The 27,089-nt window shown below is 44.4% G+C and overlaps 1 protein-coding gene across 2 annotated transcripts in view; it reads right to left on the bottom strand.

The window, feature by feature from the left end:
- glb1l (galactosidase, beta 1-like) overlaps positions 1-27,089 on the bottom strand; it is a 45,726-nt gene that overhangs the window by 4,643 nt on the left and 13,994 nt on the right. The window contains exons 8-14 of one of the 2 annotated variants that reach the window (XM_067251338.1): positions 17,290-17,411; positions 17,089-17,129; positions 15,650-15,768; positions 15,229-15,303; positions 15,032-15,121; positions 3,941-4,054; positions 3,455-3,586 (exon numbers count right to left, since the gene is read on the bottom strand). In XM_067251338.1, the coding sequence (XP_067107439.1) occupies positions 3,455-3,586; positions 3,941-4,054; positions 15,032-15,121; positions 15,229-15,303; positions 15,650-15,768; positions 17,089-17,129; positions 17,290-17,411 (693 nt within the window). The remainder of the gene's footprint in view (positions 1-3,454; positions 3,587-3,940; positions 4,055-15,031; positions 15,122-15,228; positions 15,304-15,649; positions 15,769-17,088; positions 17,130-17,289; positions 17,412-27,089) is intronic. The other variant, XM_067251347.1, reaches the window with a different exon arrangement.

The raw sequence follows: 27,089 nt of genomic DNA, 5'->3' as shown, positions 1-27,089 counted from the left end.
CTCACCAGTGCGTTCTTTCTTTTTAAGAATGTACCAAACAGTTGATTTGGCCACACCTAATGTTTTTGCTATCTCTCTGATAGGTTTGTTTTGATTTTTCAGCCTAACGATGGCTTGCTTCACTGATGGTGACAGCTCTTTGGACTTCATATTGAGAGTTGACAGCAACAGATTCCAAACACAAATACCATACTTGAAATGAACTCTAGACCTTTTATCTGCTCCTTGTCAATGAAATAACGAACTCCCTTTATGAGGGAATAACATACACCTGGCCATGGAACAGCTGAGCAGCCAATTGTCCAATTACTTTTGGTCCCTTAAAAAGGGGGGGGGCACATATAAAATGTATTGTAATTCCTACACCGTTCACCTGATTTGGATGTAAATACCCTGGAATTAAAGCTGAAAGTCTGCACTTAAAGCACATCTTGATTGTTTCATTTCAAATCCATTGTGGTGGTATACAGAGCCAAAATGATGAAAATTGTGTGAATGTCCAAATACTTATGGACCTAACTGTATGTAATGAACTCATGAGAATAGGGACATTAAACAGTATATAATTGGATGCCCGGGGGGTAAAGATCCGTTGGTCCCGGGACCTGCATACGTTTATTTGAATTTTTGTTTTTCTTGAAGACCAATAAACATTTTGCATTAAATTCTCCCGATTCGAGTGGCGTCTTTTGTACTTTGAAGATTGATTGAAGACTGATTACACGACAAGATCGTCAAGGAAGTGGATAGCTCGAACAGTACATTGCAGAGATCTGCTGTGTAAAACTCCATCCATCATCTTCCGCTTTTCCGGGGGTCGGGTCGCGGGGGCAGCACCTAAGCAGGGAGGCCCAGACTTCCCTCTCCCCGGCCACTTCCACCAGCTCTTCCTGGGGGACCCCGAGGCGTTCCAAGGCCAGCCGAGAGACATAGTCCCTCCAGCGTGTCCTGGGTCTTCCCCGGGGCCTCTTCCCAGTGGGACTTGCCCAGAACACCTCACCAGGGAGGCGTCCAGGAGGCATCCTTATCAGATGCCCGAGCCACCTCAACTGGCCCCTCTCGACGCGGAGGAGCAGCGGTTCTACTCTGAGCCCCTCCCGGACGACCGAGCTTCTCACCCTATCTCTAAGGGAGAGCCCGGACACCCTGCGGAGAGAACTAATTTCGGCCGCTTGTATTCGCGATCTCGTTCTTTCGGTCGCTACCCACAGTTCGTGACCATAGGTGAGGGTAGGAACGTAGATCGACTGGTAAATAGAGAGCTTCGCCTTTCGACTCAGCTCCTTCTTCACCACGACGGACTGATGCAGAGCCTGCATCACTGCGGACGCCGCACCGATCCGCCTGTCGATCTCGTGCTCCATTCTTCCCTCACTCGTGAACAAGACCCCGAGATACTTGAAGATTTGGAGGTGCTGATTCCCATCCCAGCCGCTTCGCATTCGGTTGCGAACCGCTTCAGTGAGAGCTGGAGGTCACGGCCCGATGAAGCCATCAGGACCACATCATCCGCAAAAAGCAGCGACCCGATCCTGAGGTCACCAAACTGGAACCCCTCAACGCCCTGGCTGCGTCTAGAAATCCTGTCCATATAAGTTATGAACAAAATCGGTGACAAAGGGCAGCCCTGGCGGAGTCCAACCCTCTCCGGGAACAAGTTCGACTTACTGCCGGCAATGCGGACCGAACTCTGGCACCGGTCGTACAGGGACCGGACAGCCCGATCAGGGAATCCGGTACCCCGTACTCCCGGTTGGGCGAACTCCCATTCACCCTCCAGGACCCTGCCGAGGGTGTAGAGCTGGTCCACAGTTCCACGGCCAGGACGAAAACCACATTGCTCCTCCTGAATCCGACGGACCCTCCTCTCCAGAACCCCTGAATAGACTTTCCCAGGGAGGCTGAGGAGTGTGATCCCCCTAAAGTTGGAGCACACCCTCCGGTCCCTCTTTTTAAAGAGGGGAACCACCACCCCGGTGTGCCAGTCCAAAGGAACTGTGCCCGATGTCCACGCAATGTTGCAGAGTCGTGTCAACCAAGACAGCCCTACAACATCCAGAGCCTTAAGGAACTCCGGGCGGACCTCATCCACCCCAGGGGCCCTGCCACCGTGGAGCTTTTCAACCACCTCGGCGACCTCAGCCCCAGAGATAGAAGGGCCCCCCCGATGTCCCCAGACTCTGCCTCCACGTCGGAAAGCGTGTTGGTGGAATTAAGGAGGTCTTCAAAGTATTCCTTCCACCGATCCAGGACGTCCCCCATCGAGGTCAGCAGCGCACCATCCCCACCATATACAGCGTTGACAGTGCACTGCTTCCCCCTCCTGAGTCGCCGGATGGTGGTCCAGAACCTTTTCGAAGCCTTTCAGAAGTCATTCTCCATGGCCTCACCACCAGGTGGTGATCAGTTGACAGCTCCGCCCCTCTCCTCACCCGAGTGTCCAAGACATTCGGCCTCAGATCCGACGACACAACTACAAAGTCTATCATCGAACTGAGACCTCGGGTGTCCTGGTGCCAAGTGCACATATGGACACCCTTATACTTGAACATGGTGTTCGTTATGGACAAGCCTTGTCTAGCACAGAAGTTCAACAACAAAACACCGCTTGGGTTCAGATCGGGGGGGGCGTTCCTCCCAATCACGCCCCTCCGGGTCTCACTGTCATTGCCCACATGAGCATTGAAGTCCCCCAGGAGGACGAGGGAATCTCCGGGAGGAGCGCTTTCCAGCACCCCTCCCAGAGAATCGAAAAAGGGTGGGTACTCTGCACTGCCATTTGGTGCATAAGCACAAACAACAGTGAGGACCCGTCCCCCCACCCGAAGGCGGAGGGAGGCTACCCTCTCTTCCACCGGGGTGAACCCCAACGTACAGACGCCGAACCGAGGGGAAACAAGTATTCCCACCCCAGCTCGACGCCTCTCACCGAGGGCAACTCCAGAGTGGAAGAGAGTCCAGCCCCTCTCAAGGAGACTGGTTCCGGAGCCGATGCTGTGCGTCGAGGCCGACTATATCTAGCCGGAACCTCTCTACCTCGCGCACCAGCTCCGGCTCCTTTCCCGCCAGCGAGGTGACGTTCCACGTCCATAGAGCTAGCTTCTGCAGCCGAGGATCGAACCGCCAAGGCCCCCGCCTTCGGCCACCGCCTGTCTTACACTGCACCCGACCCCCATGACCCCTCCTGCGGATGGTGAGCCCACTGGAAGGGGGTCCCACGTTGTCTCTTCGGGCTGTGCCCGGCCGGGCCCCATGGGAAAAGGCCCGGCCACCAGGCGCTCGCCATCGAGCCCCACCCCCGGGCCTGGCTCCAGGGGGAAGAGAACCATTGTTCGTTTTCTTGTAAAACTAGTTATCTAATACCTGCACACACAAAAAACCTGTATACTGTGACTAGCATTATGATTAGCTGGACTGAGCTGCTGATCCTTCTGAGCTGGACCCAGCACCTGACCTTGAAGTCATTGATCTTGCTGCCGAAGTTGACCCTGCCCATGTTCTCCACCAGGACGTCCATGGTGTCCCTCTCACGGCCCGTCACATTCATCACCAGAGTGGTGTCTCTCTCCAGCAGGCCCTGGAACACCTGCGCACACATCCAAGGACGTACAGAGATATCCCATCTTTCAAACATCTTTTATTTTATTTTTTATTTAATCTTTACCCAGGCAAGATCATTAAGAACAAATTTGTATTTACAGTGATGGCATGATGGCCCCTCTTACATAATAATGTAAATTAAATAATACTATACTGATTTAGCAGTTAAAGCCATTACGAATAGGTATACAGTAAATATATTGAAAATATTGGATAGTAAGCCACAATCAGCGACAATAAACCACTGGCTTGTTTGACCAGTGGTCAATGTTTAGCTCCTAGCCCTGTGTCAGTGTTGGGAGAGGCAACAAAGCCCTGAAGGCGACTGCTGTGCACCCACCCCAGCGACGGACACATAGGCCCGGTCATGCACTCCGTTCAGGGGAGAGATGAGAGGTGTGCTCTCTGGGAGATCCCGAGGCAGCTTGGTCCGGTACAGCATGTAGCCATAGTACTGAAACACAGTGGAGGCATGGAATGAGTTTAGAATGGAACCCTGGGCCAGGATGTCATCCCTTCCAGACTCCACCTGCAACTCTGTGGAGTCTGCAAATATATGCTTACTCATTGTTTTTGTGTGTCTCAAGTGGCCTACCATATGCAGGCATATATACACTCACCACTTTATTAGGTACGCCTGTTCAATTGCTTATTAACACAAATAGCTAATCAGCCAATCACATGGCAGCAACTCAATGCATTTAGGCATGTAGACCCGGGGCCTGTACTACGAATAAAGATCAACATGCTCTGGATTACTTTCAATTACCCGGCTACACGAAGCCTAACAATCGCAATCACGATAAGCGGTATCACAACGGCGGTTATCAACTCTCTAACTCAACCCAGATGTTTCCAATCTAGAGACGTGCGCGTTCACATAAAGGGGCGGTGTTTGCACCATATGTCCAATCGCAAACATGGACAAAACAAGAGCCGCATATTTCACGGAGGAGGAGCGGACAATATTGTTACAAACTTTGTCTACTCCTCCTGAGTGAAATATTGTAATACAAACATTTCAGGAATACAGACATATAATACAGGCAAACGTCAACAAAGTCGCTGCTGCCAAGCTGGCAGAAAATAGCAGACGCTGTAAATGCGTAAACTACATGACTTATTGATATCACTGCCCCAGGCACAAGATGTGACCATAATTACACGTGTGCATTCCATAATGTTAAACTTTTGTTTCTGTATTGTTTTAGTTGCAACCCTGGCAGTGTCAAACGATCGCAAATAAAAAATAAATATAAAAACATAATTAAAAACGGTAAGTAGAAGTAGGCAATACTTGCACATATTTTAAGGCCAACAAGTAGGCCTACAAGGCTGAATTGCCTGAGTCAGTCCCTTTTGTAGGATATTGGTATAGCTACAAAGGGCCTAGAACAATGAAATTGCTTGCAGCCAAAAGGAAGAAAAATTAGGCAAAGAAAACTGGGGGGCCCCTCCTCCACAGGACTTCACTCCTGCTCAGGGCCGGATTAACAATTTTCTGTGCCCTGGGCAACAAGGCTCAAGGCCTGTGATGCTAGTTACGGATTTCTTACATTTTAAAAGAATTTCTGGGGCCTTTATTTGAGCGCAAGATAGTTTTTTGATCTTTATGTAAAATAAACATTTTACAAGCCGTTTTTCAATTGGTAAAGTCTTGTCTAGAGAAGGTGATGTCTTTTTGTCTCTTAATTTTTCAGCCCCACGTACCTTGCGTTTCTTAGCCTGGTTTAGCCAAGGAGCTCTCCACATTTATTACTAATTTAAAAACTATTTGATAAATCGAATATAAAAGCATCATAGAATTTAAAGTAATTTCAATTTAGCTTGCACCTAAGTTAAAACATATTTGAGTGTGCTAACATTAGCAATAACGTCAGCTAGTTTGAGGTGTATGCATAGGCTAACCATTAGCAGCACATTTCCCATATTTAACAATGATTAAACATGGGATTACCTGAAAGTGATGCACGGGCACCATCTCGCAGTCTCTTTCTTTCTTTTTTTCTTCCCCTGACTCCTGTTATCTTTTTAAGCCCATTTTAGAAAAGTTGACCTAGCCTACTGTCAAACTTCGTCAGGCCACTGAGATACGGAAGGGCACCCACAGCGAGCTTGGGAAGCTGAGTGTGTATTTTTTTTTTGTGGGGGGGGGGGCACCATCGTAACTTTTTTTAGCATTTAAATAGGCTATATCTCTTGTTCTGCCTGTTTTGTAATATATGTGCCTAATATTTCTATACTAAAATAATATCGGCATTATAAGTATTATAACTATGATGATTTTTCAGTTGGCTAATTTTTGGTGCCCCCTCAGGAGTTGGTGCCATACGCACAGCGCGTAGTGCGCGTTATGGGAGCGGCGGCACTGGCTACTAGACTACACAAACATTGTTTTTGACGTGATTTAACATAATATTTTGATCGAACGAGTTGCAATAAAGTACTCACATTAAGGAAAGTTAGGACTGCGTTCATAACGTGATATAACATTTTAGTTTACATTGTCCAGGGCCCCTTAGATGTCATGTGCCCCTGGGCAAGTGCCCAGTTGCCCTAATGATTAATCCGGCCTAGCTCCTGCTGAGGAGCTGGCCCTCTCCAGCTATCAGGGTCGCCAGGGCCTCCACTCCTTCCATGATGGAAGGAGTGGAGGGGGCATTTCTTCAGACCCTGGTGGCAGCAGCTCGGAAACCCAGGCATATGTATGTTTCAAGTAATCTATGTGACCATGTTCATTCAACAATTATTTATGAATATTGTAGGAGTGAAATGTATTACTGTTCTCTGCAGTGACAGGAAATACGGTGGTGTTGCTGCCACCACCCACTGTCATCCCACTGTGTCACACAGAGGTAACAGGGAAACTAATAGTCATACGCAATATCAAAAAACTATTTTGCGCTCAAATAAAGGCCAAAAAAGTTGGCTCTCGCGCCACGCGCGCTCGCATTAAGTATCGAACTCCCGAACTAGCATCACATCAAACACAGATGCATGCATTAGCAGGCAGCTGTGGTGGCGTATACGGGGGCCGGTTCTGGTGGGCTGGTCTGGATAAAAGTCCAGGGCCTATTTTTACTCCCAGTCCGTCCCTGTCGCCCTGCAACATTAAGCCACCCCCCTGATAAAATATGTTCCCGAGGCTATGCATTTATGTTGTTAATAAATAGGCTAACAATACATTGTTGTTGTACCAGCAATATCTCCAAGTTTTGTTTTTCACTGTAGAAATCTCAAATTTCATAATGATTTGCCAATGCAAGAGAGTACCGGCACCTTTTTTTCTCCACTTCAAGCACTGGGTTTACAAAAGGAGAAGCTAAACCGATCACTGAGTTTGATTAGCCTCCTATACTTGCTCAGGTTAGGTGCGCTAGGTTTATTTGCATTTAAAATACCTTTGTTATTGTTTGCTCTGAAGGTAGCGTTTGTTTATGTATTGATTTAGTTACATCGTCATAATGTATTGATTATTTTACTATTTTGATAATAAACAATGTTTTTGCATTTAAAGTTACTTGTCCTTGTGCCTGCTTTCAATGTTTGGACAATAGTATTGGCTGGAGTCCTAAGTCACTATCAAGAGAGAGCCTTTTTATGTGTCCCTGACAAAGAAGAGGTGAATATGAGTTGTATGTGCTGGTTTTAAAATGTAAAACCATTTAATGTATTTTAAGTTGTTTTATGTGTCCACAGGAAGATTGGTTTTCACCACCACTGTTCAACCATTTAGTCTGATTGTTAGCTGAGTTCCAGTTCAAGTCTTTTATTGTCAGATGCACAGAACAACACAAGGTTAGACTGGGCCCTGAAATTCTTAGGACGAGACAACGCAAAGCAACCTGGCATAACATATAAGTACTCTGAACATAGATTACATCTATGATAAGAAAAAAAACTAACCCTAACCCTAAATATACAAAATAATATACAATACAGTATACTAAACCTGTAATACACATAATAACCTATACTAACCGTTTAAAACTATACTAACCTAAAGACAAGTGAGGTAACAATTAGTGCAATATTGCTGATAATACAACCAGTAGCTGAAAGTGACAGTGTGTAAAGTGGCTAGTGAGAAAGTGGTGAGAATGTATCAGTGTCCATTCAGAAGCCTGATGGCCCTTGGAAAGAAACTATTCTCCAGTCTACGTGTGCGAGACCGAATGCTTCAGTATTGCCAGCCAGAAGGCAATGGGGTAAAAAGACTGAAGGATGAGTGGTGGTAACAGTCTTATAGAATCCTGCAAGCTTTCCTGAGGCATCATGTGTGGTAGGTGTCCTGTAGGGCTGGGAGCTTCTTGCCGATGATTAACTCAGCAGACCTGACCACACCATGTAGGGCCTTGTGGTCCCTGTCTGTGCAGCTCTCATACCACACTGTGATGCAACCAGTCAGTATGCTCTCTATTCTGCATCTGTAAAAGTTAGTGAGGATGACTGAGTCCATGCCAAACTTCTTCAGTCTCCTCAGTAAGAACAGGTGTTTCCGGGCAGCTTTAACTACCGTGTGAGCAGACCAGGTGAGATCATTGCTGATGTTCACCCCGAGGAACCTGAAGCCGCTGACCTGCTTGCAGCTGACCTGAAGCAGCATGCTCCTCCTCCTGCCGCCTCCTATAGTCCACAATAATCTCCTTAGTCTTGCTGACATTGAGAGGTTATTGTCCTGGCACCATAATCAGAAAGGGGGGGAATCAGAAAGGGATTTATTCGCCATGAAAGTTTGCACAGACAAGGAATTTGCTTTGGCAGGAAGGTGCATACAATAAACATATACCTAAAATTTAAATATGTGGACTAACTATACTAAGGGTACATAAACTAGCAGTACTAAGTGGGATAAATATAAGTTGCCGTAAATTACAATATAAAAATACAAAAATACAAATATTACAAAAAATACAAATGTACAAGATACCATGTTGTGGTGCAGTGCAAAAGAGTGTTTTAAGCAATAAGTCATTTGAGTCAGTGTGGTCCCTTGGCCTTGTTGAAGAGGCCAACAGCGGAAGGGAAGAAACTGTTTTTGTGGCGTGAGGTATTGGTCCTGATAGACCGCAGCCTTCTGCCGGAGGGGAGTGACTGAAACAGGGAGTGTCCAGGGTGGGAGGAGTCGGCCACAATCTTCCTCGCTCGCCTCAGGGTCCTCGAGGTGTGCAGGTCCTAGAGGGTAGGCAGATTGCAGCCAATCACCTTCTCAGCAGTACGGATGATACGCTGCAGTCTGCTCTTGTCCTTGGCAGTGGCAGCAGCGTACCAGACGGTGATGGAGGAGGTGAGGATGGACTCAATGATGGCTGAGTAGAAGTGCACCATCATTGTCTTTGGCAGGTTGAACTTCTTCAGCTGCCGAAGGAAGTACATCCTCTGTTGTGCTTTCTTGATGAGGGAGCTGATGTTCAGTTCCCACTTGAGGTCCTGGGAGAGGATAGTGCCCAGGAAGCGGAAGGACTCCACAGTGTTGACTGGGGAGTCACACAGGGTGATGGGGGTGAGTGGGGCTGTGTTCCTCCTGAAGTCCACAACCATCTCCACTGTCTTAAGAGCATTGAGCTCTAAGTTGTTCTGGCTGCACCAGGTCACCAGGTTGGCCGCTTCCCACCTATAATCAGACTCGTCTCCACCAGAGATGAGCCCAATAAGGGTGGTGTCGTCCGCAAACTTCAGGAGTTTGACGGACGGATGACTGGAGGTGCAACTGTTGGTGTACAGGGAGAAGAGCAGAGGAGAAAGGACGCAGCCCTGAGGTGATCCGGTGCTGATGGACCGGGAGTCAGAGACTTGTGTTCCCAGCTTAACGCACTGCTTCCTGTCAGACAGGAAGTCTGTGATCCACCTGCAGGTGGAATCAGGCACGTTCAGCTGGGAGAGCTTGTCCTGAAGCAGGGCGGGGATGATGGTGTTGAAGGCAGAGCTGAAGTCCACAAACAGGATCCTGGCATAGGATGCTGGGGAGTCCAGGTGCTGTAGGGTGAAGTGGAGGGCCATGTTAACTGCATCGTCCACAGACCTGTTGGCTCTGTAGGCAAACTGCAGGGGGTCCAGTAGAGGGTCAGTGATGGAGTAGAGGGTCAGTGATGGGGTAGAGGGTCAGTGATGTCCCTAACCCTAACATGTCAGGGTATCAACCTCCTCTCTGTAGGCTGACTCATCACTGTCAGAGATGAGGCCCACAATGGTTGTGTCGTCAGCAAACTTAACGAGGAGGTTGGAACTGTGCGTTGCAAGGGGAGCAGGAGAGAGCTGAGCACACAGCCCTGGAGGGTGCCTGTGTTGGTGATCAGTGTGGATGAGGTGCGGTCATTGATTATCACCACCTCTGGCCTCCCCGTCAGGAAGTTGAAGATCCACTTGCAAAGGGAGGTGCTTAGTCCCAGGTCCACAAGGTTGGAGACGAGTCTGGAGGGGATGATGGTATTGAATGCTGAGCTGTAGTCAATGAACAGCATCCTCACATACGTATTCCTTTGTCCAGGTGGGAGAGAGCGGTGTGCATAGTCAGGGTGATGGCATCGTCTGTAGACCTGTTGGACCGGTATACAAACTGCATAGGGTCCAGGGTGGGAAACAGGGATGAGCAAATTAATGTTTTGACTAGCCGCTCGAAGCACTTCACGATGACAGAGGTCAGTGATATCGGGTGATAGTCGTTCATGCAGGTGACCTAGGTGTTTTTGGGCACAGGGACGACGGTGGTCCTCTTGAAGCAAGTGGGGAGTACAGACAGGCTGAGGAAGAGGTTAAAGATGTCTCAGGTAAATATAAAAAGGTTAAAATCAGACTATTATTGTTATTAACAATTGTTATTGTTGATTTATTTGTTGTTACTTTTAGAACATACAAATAGCATTTATAGGCCTACAATTACTTAAATGTGTAGGCATCATTATTTGAATACAACAAACTGAAACAAGTCAGGAGTGCTTATAGTGGTTTGATTCAATATTGAAGAATTACATGAATTATAATATTTGGGTTTGGGTATTGTGTGCCGTGTTAGATGGCTCTTGATCTGGTCTGGGTCCCCAGGAGGTATAGATGTACATTCATAAGACATAAGTCAGGGTTAGGGTTAGGGCTAACCCTAATCCTAACCTGCATGAGTCAGGTGGCTGAGCGGTGAGGGAATCGGGCTAGTAATCCGAAGGTTGCCAGTTCGATTCCCGGTCATGCCAACTGACGTTGTGTCCTTGGGCAAGGCACTTCACCCTACTTGCCTCGGGGGAATGTCCCTGTATTCACTGTAAGTCGCTCTGGATAAGAGCGTCTGCTAAATGACTAAATGTAAATGTAATACAGTGTGGTATGGGAGATGCACAGACAGGGACCGCAAGGTCCTACGTAGTGTGGTCAGGTTTACTGAGTTCATCCTCGGCAGGAAGCTCCCAGCCCTACAGAACACCTACCACACACGATGCTTCAGGAAAGCTGACTGTTACCACCCATTCTTCAGTCTTTTTTCCCTGTTGCCTTCTGGCGGGCAATACTGAAGCATTCGGCCTCGCACACGTAGACTAGAGAATAGTTTCTTTCCAAGGGCCATCAGGCTTCTGAATGGACACTGATACATTCTCACCACTTTCTCACTAACCACTTTACACACTGTCACTTTCATCTACTGGTTGTACTATCAGCAATATTGCACTAATTGTTACCCGACTTGTCTTTAGGTTAGTATAGGTTTATACGGTTAGTATAGGTTAATATGTGTATTACATGTTTAGTATACTGTATTGTATATTATGTTGTTTATTTAGGGGTTTTTATTTTATTTTATTATCATAGATGTAATCTATGTTCAGAGTACTTATATGTTATGCCAGGTTGCTTTGCGTTGTCTTGTCCTAAGAATTTCAGGGCCCAGTCTGACCTTGTGTTGTTCTGTGCATCTGACAATAAAAGACTTGAACTGGAACTCAGCTAACAATCAGACTAAATGGTAGAACAGTGGTGGTGAAAACCAATCTTCCTGTGGACACATAAAACAACTTAAAATACATTAAATGGTATTACATTTTAAAACCAGCACATACAACTCATATTCACCTCTTCTTTGTCAGGGAAACATAAAAAGGCTCTCTCTTGATAGTGACTTAGGACTCCAGCCAATACTATTGTCCAAACATTGAAAGCAGGCACAAGGACAAGTAACTTTAAATGCAAAAACATCGTTTATTATCAAAATAGTAAAATAATCAATACATTATGACGATGTAACTAAATCAATACATAAACAAACGCTACCTTCAGAGCAAACAATAACAAAGGTCTTTTAAATGTAAATAAACCTAGCGCACCTAACCTGAGCAAGTATAGGAGGCTAATCAAACTCAGTGATCGGTTTAGCTTCTCCTTTTGTAAACCCATCCTGCATACTAAAATAGCGACGCTGGCTATATGAAAGAACAATTGCCTGACACATACAAATTCAAATGGCCCATAACCGGTACTTGGCTGCAGTAAGCCAAATATGCCTTTGCAAAACAAGAGAATATGTAAACACATTTTGGGCCTCTGCACGACAAAACTCTAGACTATCAAACCAGCAAATATACATTTTACAACACTGAAAACATTACTAGAATGTGATGCATAAAATACGAAATTAATACATATCAAACATGACTAATTCAGGTCTGCCAATACAGCCCAACACTAGCTAGCTGAAACAGCCACACTGAAGATGTACTTTCATTATGCTAGAGCAATAAGCATAGCTAACTTACCACATAATGGCAGACGCTTAGCGCAGCGGCGTCCGTGATTGCAGACGCTTGGCGTAGCGGCGTCCGTGATTGCAGACGCTTGGCCTGGCGGCGTCCGTGATTGCAGACGCTTGGCGTAGCGGTGTCCGTGATTGCAGACGGGCTACACGTCACACGCTCAAATGCAATGTTTACAAAGCTAGCGTCGCCGCTACGTCGCCGCTATCAAAGTTCCCTCACGTAGTACTAAGTCGCCGCCATCACCACCATTGGGAACCAAGGATAAAAAGGCTGAGACGACACGCACATTGTGGGCAAAGCTAGTATACATTGTATGCTGTTCGGGCATGCGAGGGCACTTGTCACCCCCCATACTGGCTCTTCTGAGCGCACCTCTGATGAAGAAAGTGTTATGTCCGTCTCTTCATAAACGGAGTGACTAAGTTCAGTTAAGTTCTGGATTTTAATACGTATTTATCAATATGCAGATTGGGAGAGAAAAACAGTCTTCTGACCATAAATGACAACACAACACCAAGCTTAGGTCTCAACCAGGTCTCTCTCCGCTCCGAAAGCCGGAGGACCATCTTTTATAGGGCACAAGAATGTAAACATAGATTGTGACAGTCAGGCAGGAATGACGTTACAACAGTCTCAGAGAAAAAGATTTAACTGCTCCCAACACATGACAACTCTCACACTAGAGAGTTCATAGTTGGAGCTCTCCTTGTAGTCATGACAAGTACCGTTTAGCCAGTACTTTCTCCTGACCCCGAACATCTATTAACCTGACACATAGACACAATATACTGTTATTAATAGCAAGCTTACATGATAAACGTACTAACTAGTATCCAATGACTAGTTCTATTGATTTGTGATTAATGTAAGCACACAGGAAATCCCAATTTCTTCCACACCTCTCACTATCCGCGCACCAAGCTCCACAGGATATTCTATGAATGGTGACGCCATTATCCTCAAGAATGAGTTAGTGGGCGGGGCTTTTATACCGGTTGATCTCTGATCTCCAACTTAACCTGCTCCCGACCAGGTTAGGCGTTCAGCATGTGTTACCATGGCGATCTACCCCGGTAACAAGTGATCCACCGTCGTGATACAGAAAACTCTGGGTTGAACCTGAAGTTACCTCGCTAACGCCAAATCTTGATTCGTAGTACAGGCCCCTGGTCAAGACAACTTGCTGAAGTTCAAACTGAGCATCAGAATGGGGAAGAAAGGGTATTTAGATCCCCTATTTTAGATTTTAGATATCGAACTGGCAACCTTATGATTACTAGACCGCTTCCCTAACCACTCAGCCACCTGACTCATGCCATCTTTGCACCCATGTCATTTTTGCACTAAGTACCCTACTTGTATTTGTATCTTTGTATTTATAGTGTACATTATAACTATTTTATACTTTATATTTAGTTTATTTTACATACCTGTCCCCTTATTATTAGTTAATTAGACTCTGCACCTTGTATAGTATAGTTAGACTTGTTTATTTATTTAAGATTTACTCCTATAAGTTGAATGTATGCACCTTCCTGCAAGTAAATTCCTTGTCTGTGCAAACTTTCATGGAGATTAAAAACTCTTTCTGATTCTGATTTAAGTGACTTTGAACGTGGCGTGGTGCCAGACGGGCTGGTCTGAGTATTTCAGAAGCTGCTGATCTACTGGGATTTTCCTGCACAACCATCTCTAGGGTTTACAGAGAATGGTCCGAAAAAGAGAAAATATCCAGAGAGCGGCAGTTGTGTGGAACAAAATGCCTTGTTGATGTCAGAGGAGAATGGGCAGACGAGATGATAGAAAGGCAACAGTAACTCAAATAACCACTTGTTACAACCAAGGTATGCAGAATACCATCTCTGAACGCACAACACGTCGAACCTTGAAGCAGATGGGCTACAGCAGCAGGAAACCACACCGGGTGCCACTCCTGTCAGACAAGAACAGGAAACTGAGGCTACAATTCGCACAGGCTCACCAAAATTGGACAATAGAAGATTGGAAAAACGTTGCCTGGTCTGATGAATCTCGATTTCAGCTACGACATTCAGATGGTAGGGTCAGAATTTGGCGTAAACAACATGAAAGCATGGATCCATCCTGCCTTTGTATCAACGGTTCAGGCTGGTGGTGTAATGGTGTGGGGGATATTTTCTTGGCACACTTTGGGCCCCTTAGTACCAATTGAGCATCGTTTAAACGCAACAGCCTACCTGAGTATTGTTGCTGACCATGTCCATCCCTTTATGACCACAGTGTACCCATATTCTGATTGCTACTTCCAGCAGGATAATGCACCATGTCACAAAGCTCAATTATCTTAAACTGGTTTCTTGAAGATGACAATAAGTACACTGTACTTCAATGGCCTCCACAGTCACCAGATCTCAATCCAATAGAGCACCTTTGGGATGTGGTGGAACGGGAGATTCGCATCATGGATGTGCAGTCGACAAATCTTCAGCAACTGCGTGATGCTATCATGTCAATATGGACCAACATCTCTGAGGAATGTTTCCAACACCTTGTTGAAAGTATGGCATGAAGAATTAAGGCAGTTCTGAAGGCAAAAGGGGGTCCAACCCGGTACTAGCAAGGTGTACCTAATAAAGTGGCCAGAGAGTGTATGTTGTCTTTCTGAGGATGTTCATTTTCCTAAGGCGGAAGGTTCTGGCAGAAGCCTCTCTTACCTGTTTCGTCTCTTCAAAGGTCAAAGGGTGCTGTGATTTGATTGGTCCCTGGGGTGACAGGATGCTAAGGAGACTGCTGATGTTGCCCACCTGTGACCACGGGTTGCCACATGAATCACATCACAGTCACATTTCTACGTTGAGTTGTCTGCATTCTGTACAGTACAGTGTCTGTGGAAGTGTTTTTTTTAACCTACCTTTGTCAGAGTAACAAAGCCATAGGCAAATTTTGTAGACGCTGGGGGCATGGGGCCGACGGGGATATCTCTAAACTGTACACAGCAAAGGAGATGCAAGAATCATCAATATAAAACCCAATCTACGGTTCATACCCTGGACCCAGACTTGTGTGTTGTCTGACAGGGGAGCTACATTTAGTCATTTAGCAGACGCTCTTATCCAGAGTGACTTACAGTAAGTACAGAAACATTCCCCCGAGGCAAGTAGGGTGAAGTACCTTGCCCAAGGACACAACATTATTTGGCCCGGCCATGAATCGAACCGGCAACCTTCTGATTAATAGCCCGACTCCCTAACCGCTCAGCCATCCGACCCCCGAGCTGGGTTAATCCCATGCTAGTTTGGGACCTGTCTTTACTCTGGGTAGAGCTGTGCTACCTTCCTGATGACGTCTCTGATGGCCAGTAGCTTCTCTGTGGGGTCCCCAGCTTCGGTCAGAGGGCCGTTGTAGTCATAACTGGTCACCACTGACCGGAACCGGTTATCATGGTCAGCTCCTGCAGGAAAGACAGGATTAACAACATGTTACACCAGGTCCAGCCAAGCCACAGGACAACACACCACCAGTGTTTCCCATTCATTGATTTATTTATGGCGGCCCGCCACAATTATTATTTTATTTTTTTACTGTTAAACATGGCAAAAAAAGAAACATTGTAGAGCTGCGCGCAGCGCATTGATTCGCTCAGCCTCTTCTTGCCCCGCTTGCATTCTCTCTCTCACTACAACAGACCCGTCAGTGAATATCCCCCTCTGCGCGCACGCTCTGAATCAATGCGTGTGACAAACTGATTTTTCCCCTCAGAGAAAACGGCAAGAGCATCAATCCGGAGTTTACGAACGGTTAAGCCCGATCCCAATGTCCACCCTCACAGACGCGTTCTCGCTAAATCTGTGAGGGTTTAGGGCTGTCACACTGTCAAATTGTCAAGTGCCCGAGAGCTCTTTCGCAGACATGTTGAGCTCTTTATACATCCTTTTTTTAAAGAGAAAAGTCCCGGCACCCCCCCCCCCCACCCCCTTTATAAAAGGAAGAGGAACAAACAAGCATGGAAGGAGTAACCAACCCTGATGTAAACCTAGTTAGAAATAAAAGTTTACTTGTAAGTCTAAACACAAAATTAGATGGTTAATATAGCCAGAACTGTGTGTAGTTTATATGTTAACTTTTATGATAAATTCCAAATATGCTTTCAACAGATTTGATCCAACAACATTACTATTTTGCCGATAATGCAGCAAAGTGCAGTCCCATTCCAATGTATGGCATTTTGAGCCCATGAAGCCTCTTGCACTCATTCACTTAGTAGGCGACGTCAAGTAAGTCTTTGATGGTTCAGGGCTTAGGGTTTGGGGGGATTTGGCCTTAGTACCATAATTCACTGGACAAATGTGTCCAAAACTGATACATTCAAGTTAAATATAATAATATTCACAGTTAAATACATTTGGCAAATGTAACAATGTGAGTCCAATGTAATGTTTAGATTACATAAAGCTCAACTACTATTCAAAACTATTCTGCGCTCAAAATAATGCAAACGCTCACACAATCTGCTCACACACGTGCTTGTATTACTTGTTGAAGTCTCTATGCATACTCACATCAAACCGATTTTAGGACCTAGGTTTGGGCTAAGCCCATAATGTTTACGTCTGACTCCGCCCCTGCCTACCACCACAAATATTATCTAATTCTGTGAGAAACACTGCACCATGCAACTCAAGACAGAGCAAAACAACCCAACATGTTCTAATGAGGACTTGAATCATTCTGTGATAAATTACCCTTTGTGATGATACATATAGTTCCATACCATTCCAGTAGCCAAAGTTGGTTCCTCCTGCAAACATGTACCTGTGATATAAATGTATATAAATGTAACTGCTCTCAATACTTCACACCTCCATCAATACACCTTTGGTGTGTGTGCAGAACCATGAACAGGGTTAAGGTATGTTAGGGATAATGCATGTAGGTGTAAGGGATCATACATGTGGGGGTTAGGGGTACATACATGTTGACGCTGGCGCCCATAGACAGCATCTCCCGCAGCATTTTGCTGACCTTCTGGGTGTCTACTTGGGCGTGCTGATCGCCCCAGTGATCCAGCCAACCTGTGTAGAACTCAGAGTTCACCTGCAACAACAACCGCAGGTGATGTAACAATTGCTAACAACAAACTCCGGTGATATCACAATGGCTAACAACAACCTCGGGTGATGCAACAATAGCTAAAGACAACCTCAGTTGATGTAAGAATAGCCTGATATGAAGGCCACAACTAGAGATCCAGAAAAAAACATCAAGTTAAATGTCGGTGTGTGTAATATTTAAAGTGCCCACGATGATGTCGGTGACATAGTGCAGTGCCATGATGCAGCTGGTGATGACATTTATTGGTGGCCAAGCCGCGAAGCGGCAAAGCCACTTAAGTGTTTCTACCTTTTCTTATTATTTTTGGCCAAGCCGCGAAGCTGCGGAGCCACTTAAGTGTTTCTACCTTTTCTTATTGGTGGCCAAGCAGCGAAGCTGTGGAGCCACTTATGTGTTTCTACCTTTTCTTATTGGGTGTGCTTTGCCTTCAGCAAGGGCACAACCTTTGTTCTCTATCATATATATTTATTATTATTATTGTTTCTTTTTGCACCCCTAAGTCTTCGTCAATATTTGGACTACATAGACAACGTCGATGTCAAAAGTTTCGTGTTGGTAGCGATTGAGTTGCTTGTATTTGTATTTACGTTCCGTTGCATGGTTTAAGTAGAAACGGAAACAGAAGGCCTAGTCTACTATTTCACTGAAGTATTAGCATCATGACATTTGCCTCTGTTGCCCGGTCAACACATACTACAGTGGTCTATGATGCATCTGTTTTCAATCGTTAAAATAAACATTCCTCACAAATACATTTTCGTTGTAGGATTTATTATGACATTACATTACAAGTAAATGATTTGTGGGTGAAATTATCATTACCTGTGGTTTCAAACCAGTGTTGCTCACTGCAACGCTGTAGCCTACGCGAGACACACTACAAAAACATCTACACAGCTGTAGGAAGTCAAACGGCGACAGAACATGTTCGGCACTCCCCTTACTTAAATCAAAAGTCTATCTAACTACTTACCTTAACTTCATTGTCACTGCCTAAACAAACAATCTGTCAATCTGTTCATGAAAATAATTAATTTCAGCCTAAACCGTACAACGGAACGTTAAATCGAATTCAACCAACTCAATCGCTACCAAGACGAACACAGCAGTACTGTAGTCTAGTACTGTACTGTAGTAGTAGAATTTACCGGGGCAGCTTCTCCACACAGGGCTATATCGCATCTGACTACTAACCTGAACTTCATTGCCACAGCCTAAACTTTGTCAATCTGTTCATGAAAATAATTAATTTCAGCCTAAACCGTACAACGGAACGTTACATCGAATTCAACCAACGCAATCGCTACCAAGACGAACACAGCAGTAGTCTAGTACTGTACTGTAGTAGTAGAATTTACCGGGGCAGCTTCTCCACACAGGGCTATATCGCATTTTGCATTGTTACTGACAATGATCGCTACCAGTGAGCTTTTTATGAATGAGCGATTTTCCACTAAATAAATGTCAAGCTTATTTACGTTTTTGGGGGCACATTTTCAGTTAGCAGATGGTACTGTTTGAATCGCGATTCCATCTTCTACTGCCGGTAACGTCGTAGAATAATCTTCAAAGGGGGTTCTTTATTAATGAATGAATGCAGTAGGCTAAATGCCTGAAAATATCACGAGAAGGGAAAACTTAAAAGGATGTTTAAGTCATAGAGATTAGGTACATTTTTACACCGGTCTGCAAAATGTATTCGTTTTGATTCAACGATGAGGCTGCCTCTTGCAGGGGAAATGAGAAGACATCTATTTCATTCTACACTTCACTCGTATTTTCAGTTGTAAATGAGCAGCAAAAAAAAATGCTTTTAAATCTATGTAATCTTTATAAATAACAAGAATGCATTTTTATATAAAATATACAGAAATATCAGTTGTAAAAATGTCATTCAAAAACGGACCCCTGTGCAACCGACGCAAGCAAGCACACCCTACAATTTCCCCAGAAATTGTACCCTCTCTAGTTATACATCTTCTTCTGCCATGGGAGTCTATGGCAGCCCCTAGAACTGTATTGTCACAAGTTGTGAAATTTGGCACACTCTTTGGGGCCTGTCCCCTCATCAATTTCACCAAGTTTCATGTCTCCATTTCAAACCCTCTAGCGCCACCAATGGGTCAAAGTTGAAGGTGTGTTTACACACTTTACTTTTGAACCACGTGTCTCATTTTCGAAAATGAGGTATTGTTGTATTCCCTGGACCAAGACGAGTCCAACGCACTCTATGACATCATACCCAGTTATATAGATTCTCCGCCATTTTGAATGTTAAGGAAAAGCGTTTTTTTGTATCTCCTCCTACAATTTTTGTCGAATCTTCTTCAAAATTGCCACACATGATCTTCAGACCAAGCCTCACAAAAGTTATCATATGGATTTTTGATTTTCGAAATCGTTTGTTAGTTACAGCCAATCAAATTGATGTGGCCGAATGGATGTGGCCACCATTTTGATTGAATGACTATAACGTTTTTTCGCTAACTCTCCTATAAAGTTTGTCCAATCTTCACCAAATTTGGCACAGATCATCTTCAGACCAAGCCTCACAAAAGACATCACATGGCGTTTTGATTTTCGCAACCGTTTGTTAGTTACAGCCAATCAAATTGAGCAACTGATCCGGAAAAAGGGAAGTGAGGTTATATCTTAGCCAATCTTTGATGCAATGACTCCAAACTTGGTGTATGGACTCAGGACTCTCTTATTAAGAGGTCTGAGACAGGGAGTGTCATTTGACCACTAGGGAGCACTACAATAGGCAGGATTGTGTGTTGACCAATAACTGTTGATTTGTTTGTCTTATTTAAGTGATTCCTTTGTCTCGTGATATCTTAGTAGATCCCGTGTTTGACAGACGTTAACTTGTGATACCAGCCAAATTGATGTGGCCACCATTTTGAATGAATATAAAAAAAATTCGCTACCTCCTATAAAGTTGTCCAATCTTCACCAAATTTGGCACAGATCATCTTCAGACCAACCCTCACAAACTACATCACGTTTTTTTGATTTTGTCTTGATTTTTTTTTTGACTGGAACAGACAATCAAAGTCGTCAACCAAGCCACCATAAAAGAAGTAAAGTCATATCTCAGCACCTCTTTAATGCATTGACACCAAATTTGATATAAGGACTAGGGACCCTGTTCTAAAGAGGTCCAATAGGTCATGCCATTTCACCTCTAGGTGGCGCTGCAATAAGCAAAAAGTTTGTACCAATTATCTTCAGATCAAGCCTCACAAACGTTTTCACATGGTTTTTGATTTTCAAAATTGTTTTTCCGGTATAAAATTTGGCACAGATTATCTTCAGACCACAATCATCTTGACATGTCAAAATAGGACTGAATTACAGCTGTTTAAACTTACCAAATCTGACAACCGCTTGCCAGTTGAAAAACTGCTTATATTTTTACACAGTAACTGAACACAGTAATTTCCAGCACTGAGAATAGCTCACTAGGATAAATTGGTGTCCTCGCAAGGGCAACGTAAGAGGTTTGAATCCAGCCTACGAGCCTGCATGTCACTGGGTTTCTGTTTAGCGAGACTGTAAGCCACTGCAAAGGAAGCCAGGTACAACGCAGTCGCTAGCTACCTGTACTCTAGCTGTATATAGTCATGGTAATCCTCACACAAACTATCAAAATAATTTTTGATTTTCTAAACGGTTTGATTGGTACAGCCAATCAAAATCTGCGGCAAAGCCGGCAAACAGGAAGTTGGGTTGTATCAGCAAATCTTTGATGGATTCAAAGCTGCATTTACTCATAACCCTGTTCTGAGGATGTCTAAATGTTTTTTGTTCATTTTACCGGCTTGTATAGACTACAATAGTGGTGTCATTAAGAGGCTGTGATATTGTGGTTTTAATGTTTTATTTTGTCGTGAATGTATGTAATGTAGTGCGCACATAGCCTTTACTTTCATACTTTCATATTCGCCGCAGCAAATATGAGATCCGACTTCAAAATCGCCAGTAATATGTTTGTGAATTTGTGACGAATCTGGTGATGGAGGAAGACTGATACGTGAACGCACAGCTGGGGAACCAGTTAGTGTGTAAACCAGTTGGGCGACAACACCGGCGTGTACATGCAGTAACACGACTCAGCGGCACACACTAACAGTATATTTGACAAAACTCTTTGTCCTGTGTTTTATTATGATCATAATTATGAACAATTAATTCAAGGAAAAATCTTTCAATGATCATGAAAATTCAAATTTTCATTCAAATTTTCATATTGATGATGCATTCACTTCATAAATTATGAGGCATTGCTTTCCACGACACGAAAGTAGATAAACTGCTTTTCTAAGTAAAAAGTATCGGTATTGGCAATACTGGCCCTGTATTTACTCCTTGGTAAATACTCCTTGCTCAGCCACCTGACTCCCTCTCCCTTTATATTCATTATCAATTCTAACGGTGTTACTTTTAACACAATTAAATAGTTTACTGTAGTGCTCACACCATAGATCAGCAATCTTCTCTGGACAACTAACCCCCTCGATATCAGAAGGGAGGGGAGTTCTGTTATTATTTAGGATCTTGACCTCCTTCCAGAAGTCAGTAAGATTGTTATTCTGCATCTTTCTGGCCAGCGAGTCTGCTCTCATTGTGTTTTCCTTTTTCTTAATAAAACAAAGTGCATATTTAAATCTAGCATTTGTGAGTTTTTTGTTATCAAGCAACACTCCCTGTCTGGGTCTGCCTGCCTCTGACCAGAGTCTAAAGGCCTCTCTAGCAGCAGCATGTTACTCAGACACAAACTCATTCCAGCCAGGCCGTATGTTAGGGACCTTACTCTTGTGATTAATAAAAGGTTCACTGGAAGCATAAAGACATTTGACAATATCATAATACATGGCACAGAGCTTTTCAGCATGATGTTTATCCTTGCAGTTCATATCCGTGCACATTAGGGCATCCCTAGGCAATTCAACATCACTGAGTAAGCTGTCAGTTAATAGAGAATATCTGTGCATATCCTCTTTGGTCAATTTTGACCAGTCCAGTTTTCTTGAGGGAGCAGCATTACCATTGTTGGCCAGCAGGGGTACACTCTCAACATTTAGCAGCATAGTAACTGGTATGTGATCAGTGGTGGCCAGCCCATAACATATCTCTATACTTTCAAGTGAGTCATGAGCATCGGCTGTGGTCACAATATGGTCTAGCCAGGAAGTTGTGTGCCACGCTTCACTTACATAGGTAAAACTTGTATCAGGCAATAAAGCTTTACTTGATATAATTGGGTGTGCTTTGCCTTCGGCAAGGGCACAACCTTTGTTCTCTCACATATATATTTATTATTGTGAGAATGCTGTTAAGCATTCTCACTATTGTTTTCCTGTTTCTCTTTATTGTTGGAATGCTGCTTCAGCATTCCAAGTATTGTTCTTCGAATCTTTATTCAACTTATTGTTGGAATGCTGCTTCAGCATTCCAAGTATTGTTCTTTGAATCTTTAATCAACTTACTATTTTTCTTCTATTTCTTCCGTGGCACCTTTCAGCGCCTTCAAATCTTCAGCTATTAAAACCGTTCAGCTATCAAAAAATTCAGCAGTTTCAGGCCATGGGTGCTATGACTTTTCAGCTTTGTACCTCTTATGCTTGAATTAATATAAATCAATATTCATAATATTTTTAACATGGGTTTCCAATGGAGTTTTCTTTCAAATCCTCTCAAACTTCTTTAAACTTCTTCAACTTCCAAATCCTTCTTCTTCCTCAATCTTTCAGCTAGAGCCACCATTTAAACTTTAAAATGTTGACAAAACCCTAAACTATTTTTTAATAATTCAGCTTTTTGATATCTATTCAAATTTTTTCAATATCACTGTTTCATGACTTTTTCAAGCCGTTTCTGAGATTTACATGGGTGTATACGTGAAACCCTAGAGTGCAGACTGAAACGCTTAGAGTGGAGGCCTGAGCTTCGGATGTCGTTGAAAAAATATTTCTAGTTTGCCAGCATTGCCACAATTTTCGCTCTTCATGCTTCGTTTTTGGATCAATAGATAGCTAATTTTGTGCCTGTCGAAGACAGTTGTCTGTTGAATCCAACAGACATACACATTTGTTCAGAGCCCCACGAAAGCGAGACAAAGTCCAACTCGCGCCCCATAGAGACCAATGCAAATCTGGTGACAAAATCGTCAGAGAAAGCAAAAAGAACAAGATTTTGAAACTGCCGGTAGAGTCGTATTTCTGACCGCACAGAAATATAAAGGACATCTCTGGTTTCGGCAGAGTCTTGGGTCTCGGAAAATATCCTCATTTTATATATTGGACGTGTAGTTTTGCGTCTAGGTCAACTTGTTTGAGGTGTGGATGCTAGGTAAATGTTGGTTTTTCTCTCTGCCTAGCTCGTTAGCTATCACAGCTGCGCCATCAGAATCAGAATTCAGATTATTTACCATGTATGTTATACAAACACGGAATTTACTGTGGCAGGGAGGTGCAAAACACTAAACATATACAGATCTTAAATTAAGTAAAAGTACAAAAGTTTAACTATTTCTAAGAACTAAACAATCTAAGAATACAACAATTTAAATATAAAATAAAAGGTCCTGGGAGAGGATAGTGCCCAGGAAGCGGAAGGACTCCACAGTGTTGACTGGGGAGTCGCACAGGGTGATGGGGGTGAGTGGGGCTGTATTCTTCCTGAAGTCCACAACCATCTCCACTGTCTTAAGAGCATTGAGCTCCAAGTTGTTCTGGCTCCACCAGGTCACCAGGTTGTCAGCTTCCCACCTATAGTCAGACTCATCCCCGTCAGAGATGAGCCCAATGAGGGTGGTGTCGTCCGCAAACTTCAGAAGTTTGACAGACGGATGACTGGAGGTGCAGCTGTTGGTGTACAGGGAGAAGAGCAGAGGGGAAAGGACGCAGCCCTGAGGAGATCCAGTGCTGATGGACCGGGAGTCAGAGACTTGTGTTCCCAGCTTAACGCACTGCTTCCTGTCAGACAGGAAGTCTGTGATCCACCTGCAGGTGGAGTCGGGCACGTTCAGCTGGGAGAGCTTGTCCTGGAGCAGGGCAGGGATGATGGTGTTGAAGGCAGAGCTGAAGTCCACAAACAGGATCCTGGCATAGGATGCTGGGGAGTCCAGGTGCTGTAGGGTGAAGTGGAGGGCCATGTTAACGGCGTCATCCACAGATCTGTTGGCTCTGTAGGCAAACTGCAGTGGGTCCAGGAAAGGGTCTGTGATGGCTTTGAGGTGTGCCAGCACAAGGCGCTCAAAAGACTTCATTACCACAGAGGTCAGGGCGACGGGTCTGTAGTCATTGAGTCCTGTTGGCCTTGGCTTTTTGGGCACAGGGATGATGGAGGACTTGAGACAGGCTGGCACATGGCATGTCTCCAGGGAGGTGTTAAAGATATAGGTGAACACCGGAGACAGCTGGTCAGCGCAGTGCTTGAGGGTGGCAGGAGAGACAGAGTCCAGCCCAGCTGCTTTGCGGGGGTTCTGCCTCTTGAAAAGTCTGTTAACTTCACCCTCCTGAATGGAGAGAGTTGTCACTGTAGAGGGGGTGAGGGAGGAGGCCCCGTGGGTGGGAAGGGGTAGATCAGGACAGTCCAATTGTCTTTCAAATCTACAGTAGAACTCATTCAGGTCGTTGGCCAGGCGGGAGTCGTTAGTGGAGTGGGGGGCTCTGGGCTTGTAGTTGGTGATCTGCCTGAGCCCTCTCCAGACAGAAGCAGAGTCGTTAGCAGAGAACTGACGCTTCAGTCTCTCTGAGTACAGTCGTTTAGCCTCTCTTACCGCCTTGCTAAACCTGTTCTTCGACTCCTTGAATCTGTCTCTATCCCCACTCCGAAATGCTTCCTCCTTCTCTGAACTCAACCTTCTGAGCTCTGCTGAGAACCAGGGCTTGTCGTTGTTGAAGTTCACCCTGGTGCGTGTTGGAATACAGCAGTCCTCACAGAAGCTGATGTATGATGTCACAGCCTCTGTGAGTTCATCCAGACTATTGGTAGCAGTCGTGAACATATCCCAGTCAGTACAGTCCAAGCACGCCCGCAGATCCTCCATAGCCTCACTGGTCCACTGTTTTGATGTCCTCACAACAGGTTTACAGAGCTTTAATTTCTGCCTGTATGCAGGAATCAGATGGACCATGGTATGGTCAGAGTGACCCAGTGCTGCACGAGGGACGGCATGGTAGGCTCTACTGACTGTAGTGTAGCAGTGATCAAGAGTGTTCTCTTTCTGGTTGGGCATTTGATGAATTGTCTGTATTTAGGGAGTTTGTGGCTGAGATTACCTTTGTTAAAGTCGCCGAGTACGATAACAAGGGAATCCGGGTTTGCTCGCTCCACACTCAGAATCTGGTCGGCGAGCATGCGTTGGGCCTCTTTAACCTGTGGACCCGGTGCCATGTAAACGCCGACCAAAATGAGTGACGCAAATTCTCGTGGCGAGTAAAAAGGTTTACAGTTTATTTAAAAAAAAGTGTATCACCGTGGCAACCAAACAGACACGCACCATGAACTTTTTTGAAACTGCCAAAGGAGTTGTATTTCTGACCGCACAGACACATAAAGGATATCTAAGGTTTCGGCAGAGTCTTGGAATGAAATATACGTAATTATGTGGGCAATGTAGAACAGCGGACAGATTCGATATTTGATCTTTTGTTAGTTATGGCCATTCTAGTGACTCTACTGTCATCATGGCTGCTAATAGAATGGCGAAACCAGGTCACATACGGTCTAATAACTATCATTCAGTACCTAACTACAAACAAATGCTTCGTAACTGAAGAGTATTTACTTTTTATTGGCGATATTGACAACAGAGGTTAAGGAACTTGTCTTTAATCAAGAGATGGTCTCCATTGCATCCTCTCTCTAGCTTCACGCCTTCGGTTATTATTCAAGCCTACGGTGTTAATACAGTCTGTAAAAATACCACTTTGACACACTTGCAAGAAATGATCCGCTGATTAGATGTAGCATGATCTTATTATTTAAGTATAAAAAACTCACCAGGGACAACGACAACATTGGCAACCCTGCACTATGAATTATTATTTTGATGTCATCTTAAATTAAGTGTCTGGGTGTGCTGGCACACATGATTAGTTTCTCCTCCGTCTTGAACCTGAAACCTAGACTCTAGGTTAGAAATGTTGCCAGTCTGTTGCCAATGACCAACGGTTGCTACGTTTTTCCAGCAAGTTCAAGTCATTCCAGTGTTGTCCTTTTACCTTCAAATTCGTTCAACCCAGACTTCAGAAACTGGTTTTCTGCTAAATTTTCACATTTTCCAGCAGCTCATCTTTCTGAATTTTTGCCCTTATTGTTTTGCATTTTTCTTCTTCTTTTCTTCTCTTTTCTTCTGTTTTCTGTCTTCATCTTGCTCCAGGTCCTTTCAAAAATACCTTTCACAGCAGTACCTTCCAACTTCCAGTACTTTTGCATTTTTCTTCTCTTTTGTGTACTTTTCTGCCTTCATCTTGCTGCAGGTCCTTTCTAACATACATTTCAGGCCTTTTGAAACTCCAGCAAATAATTTTCTGCTAAATGTTTTTATTTTTCTGAATTATTTCTCTTTTTGCATTTTTCTTCTCTTTTCTGTAGTTTTATACCTTCGTCCAGCTCCAGCCCCTTTTAAAAAATACATTTCAGGCGCTT

Source organism: Osmerus mordax, chromosome 2, assembly GCF_038355195.1.
Source record: "Osmerus mordax isolate fOsmMor3 chromosome 2, fOsmMor3.pri, whole genome shotgun sequence".
In the NCBI taxonomy this organism is placed as follows: Eukaryota; Metazoa; Chordata; class Actinopteri; order Osmeriformes; family Osmeridae; genus Osmerus; species Osmerus mordax.
This window is presented reverse-complemented; position numbering and strand designations above follow the sequence as displayed.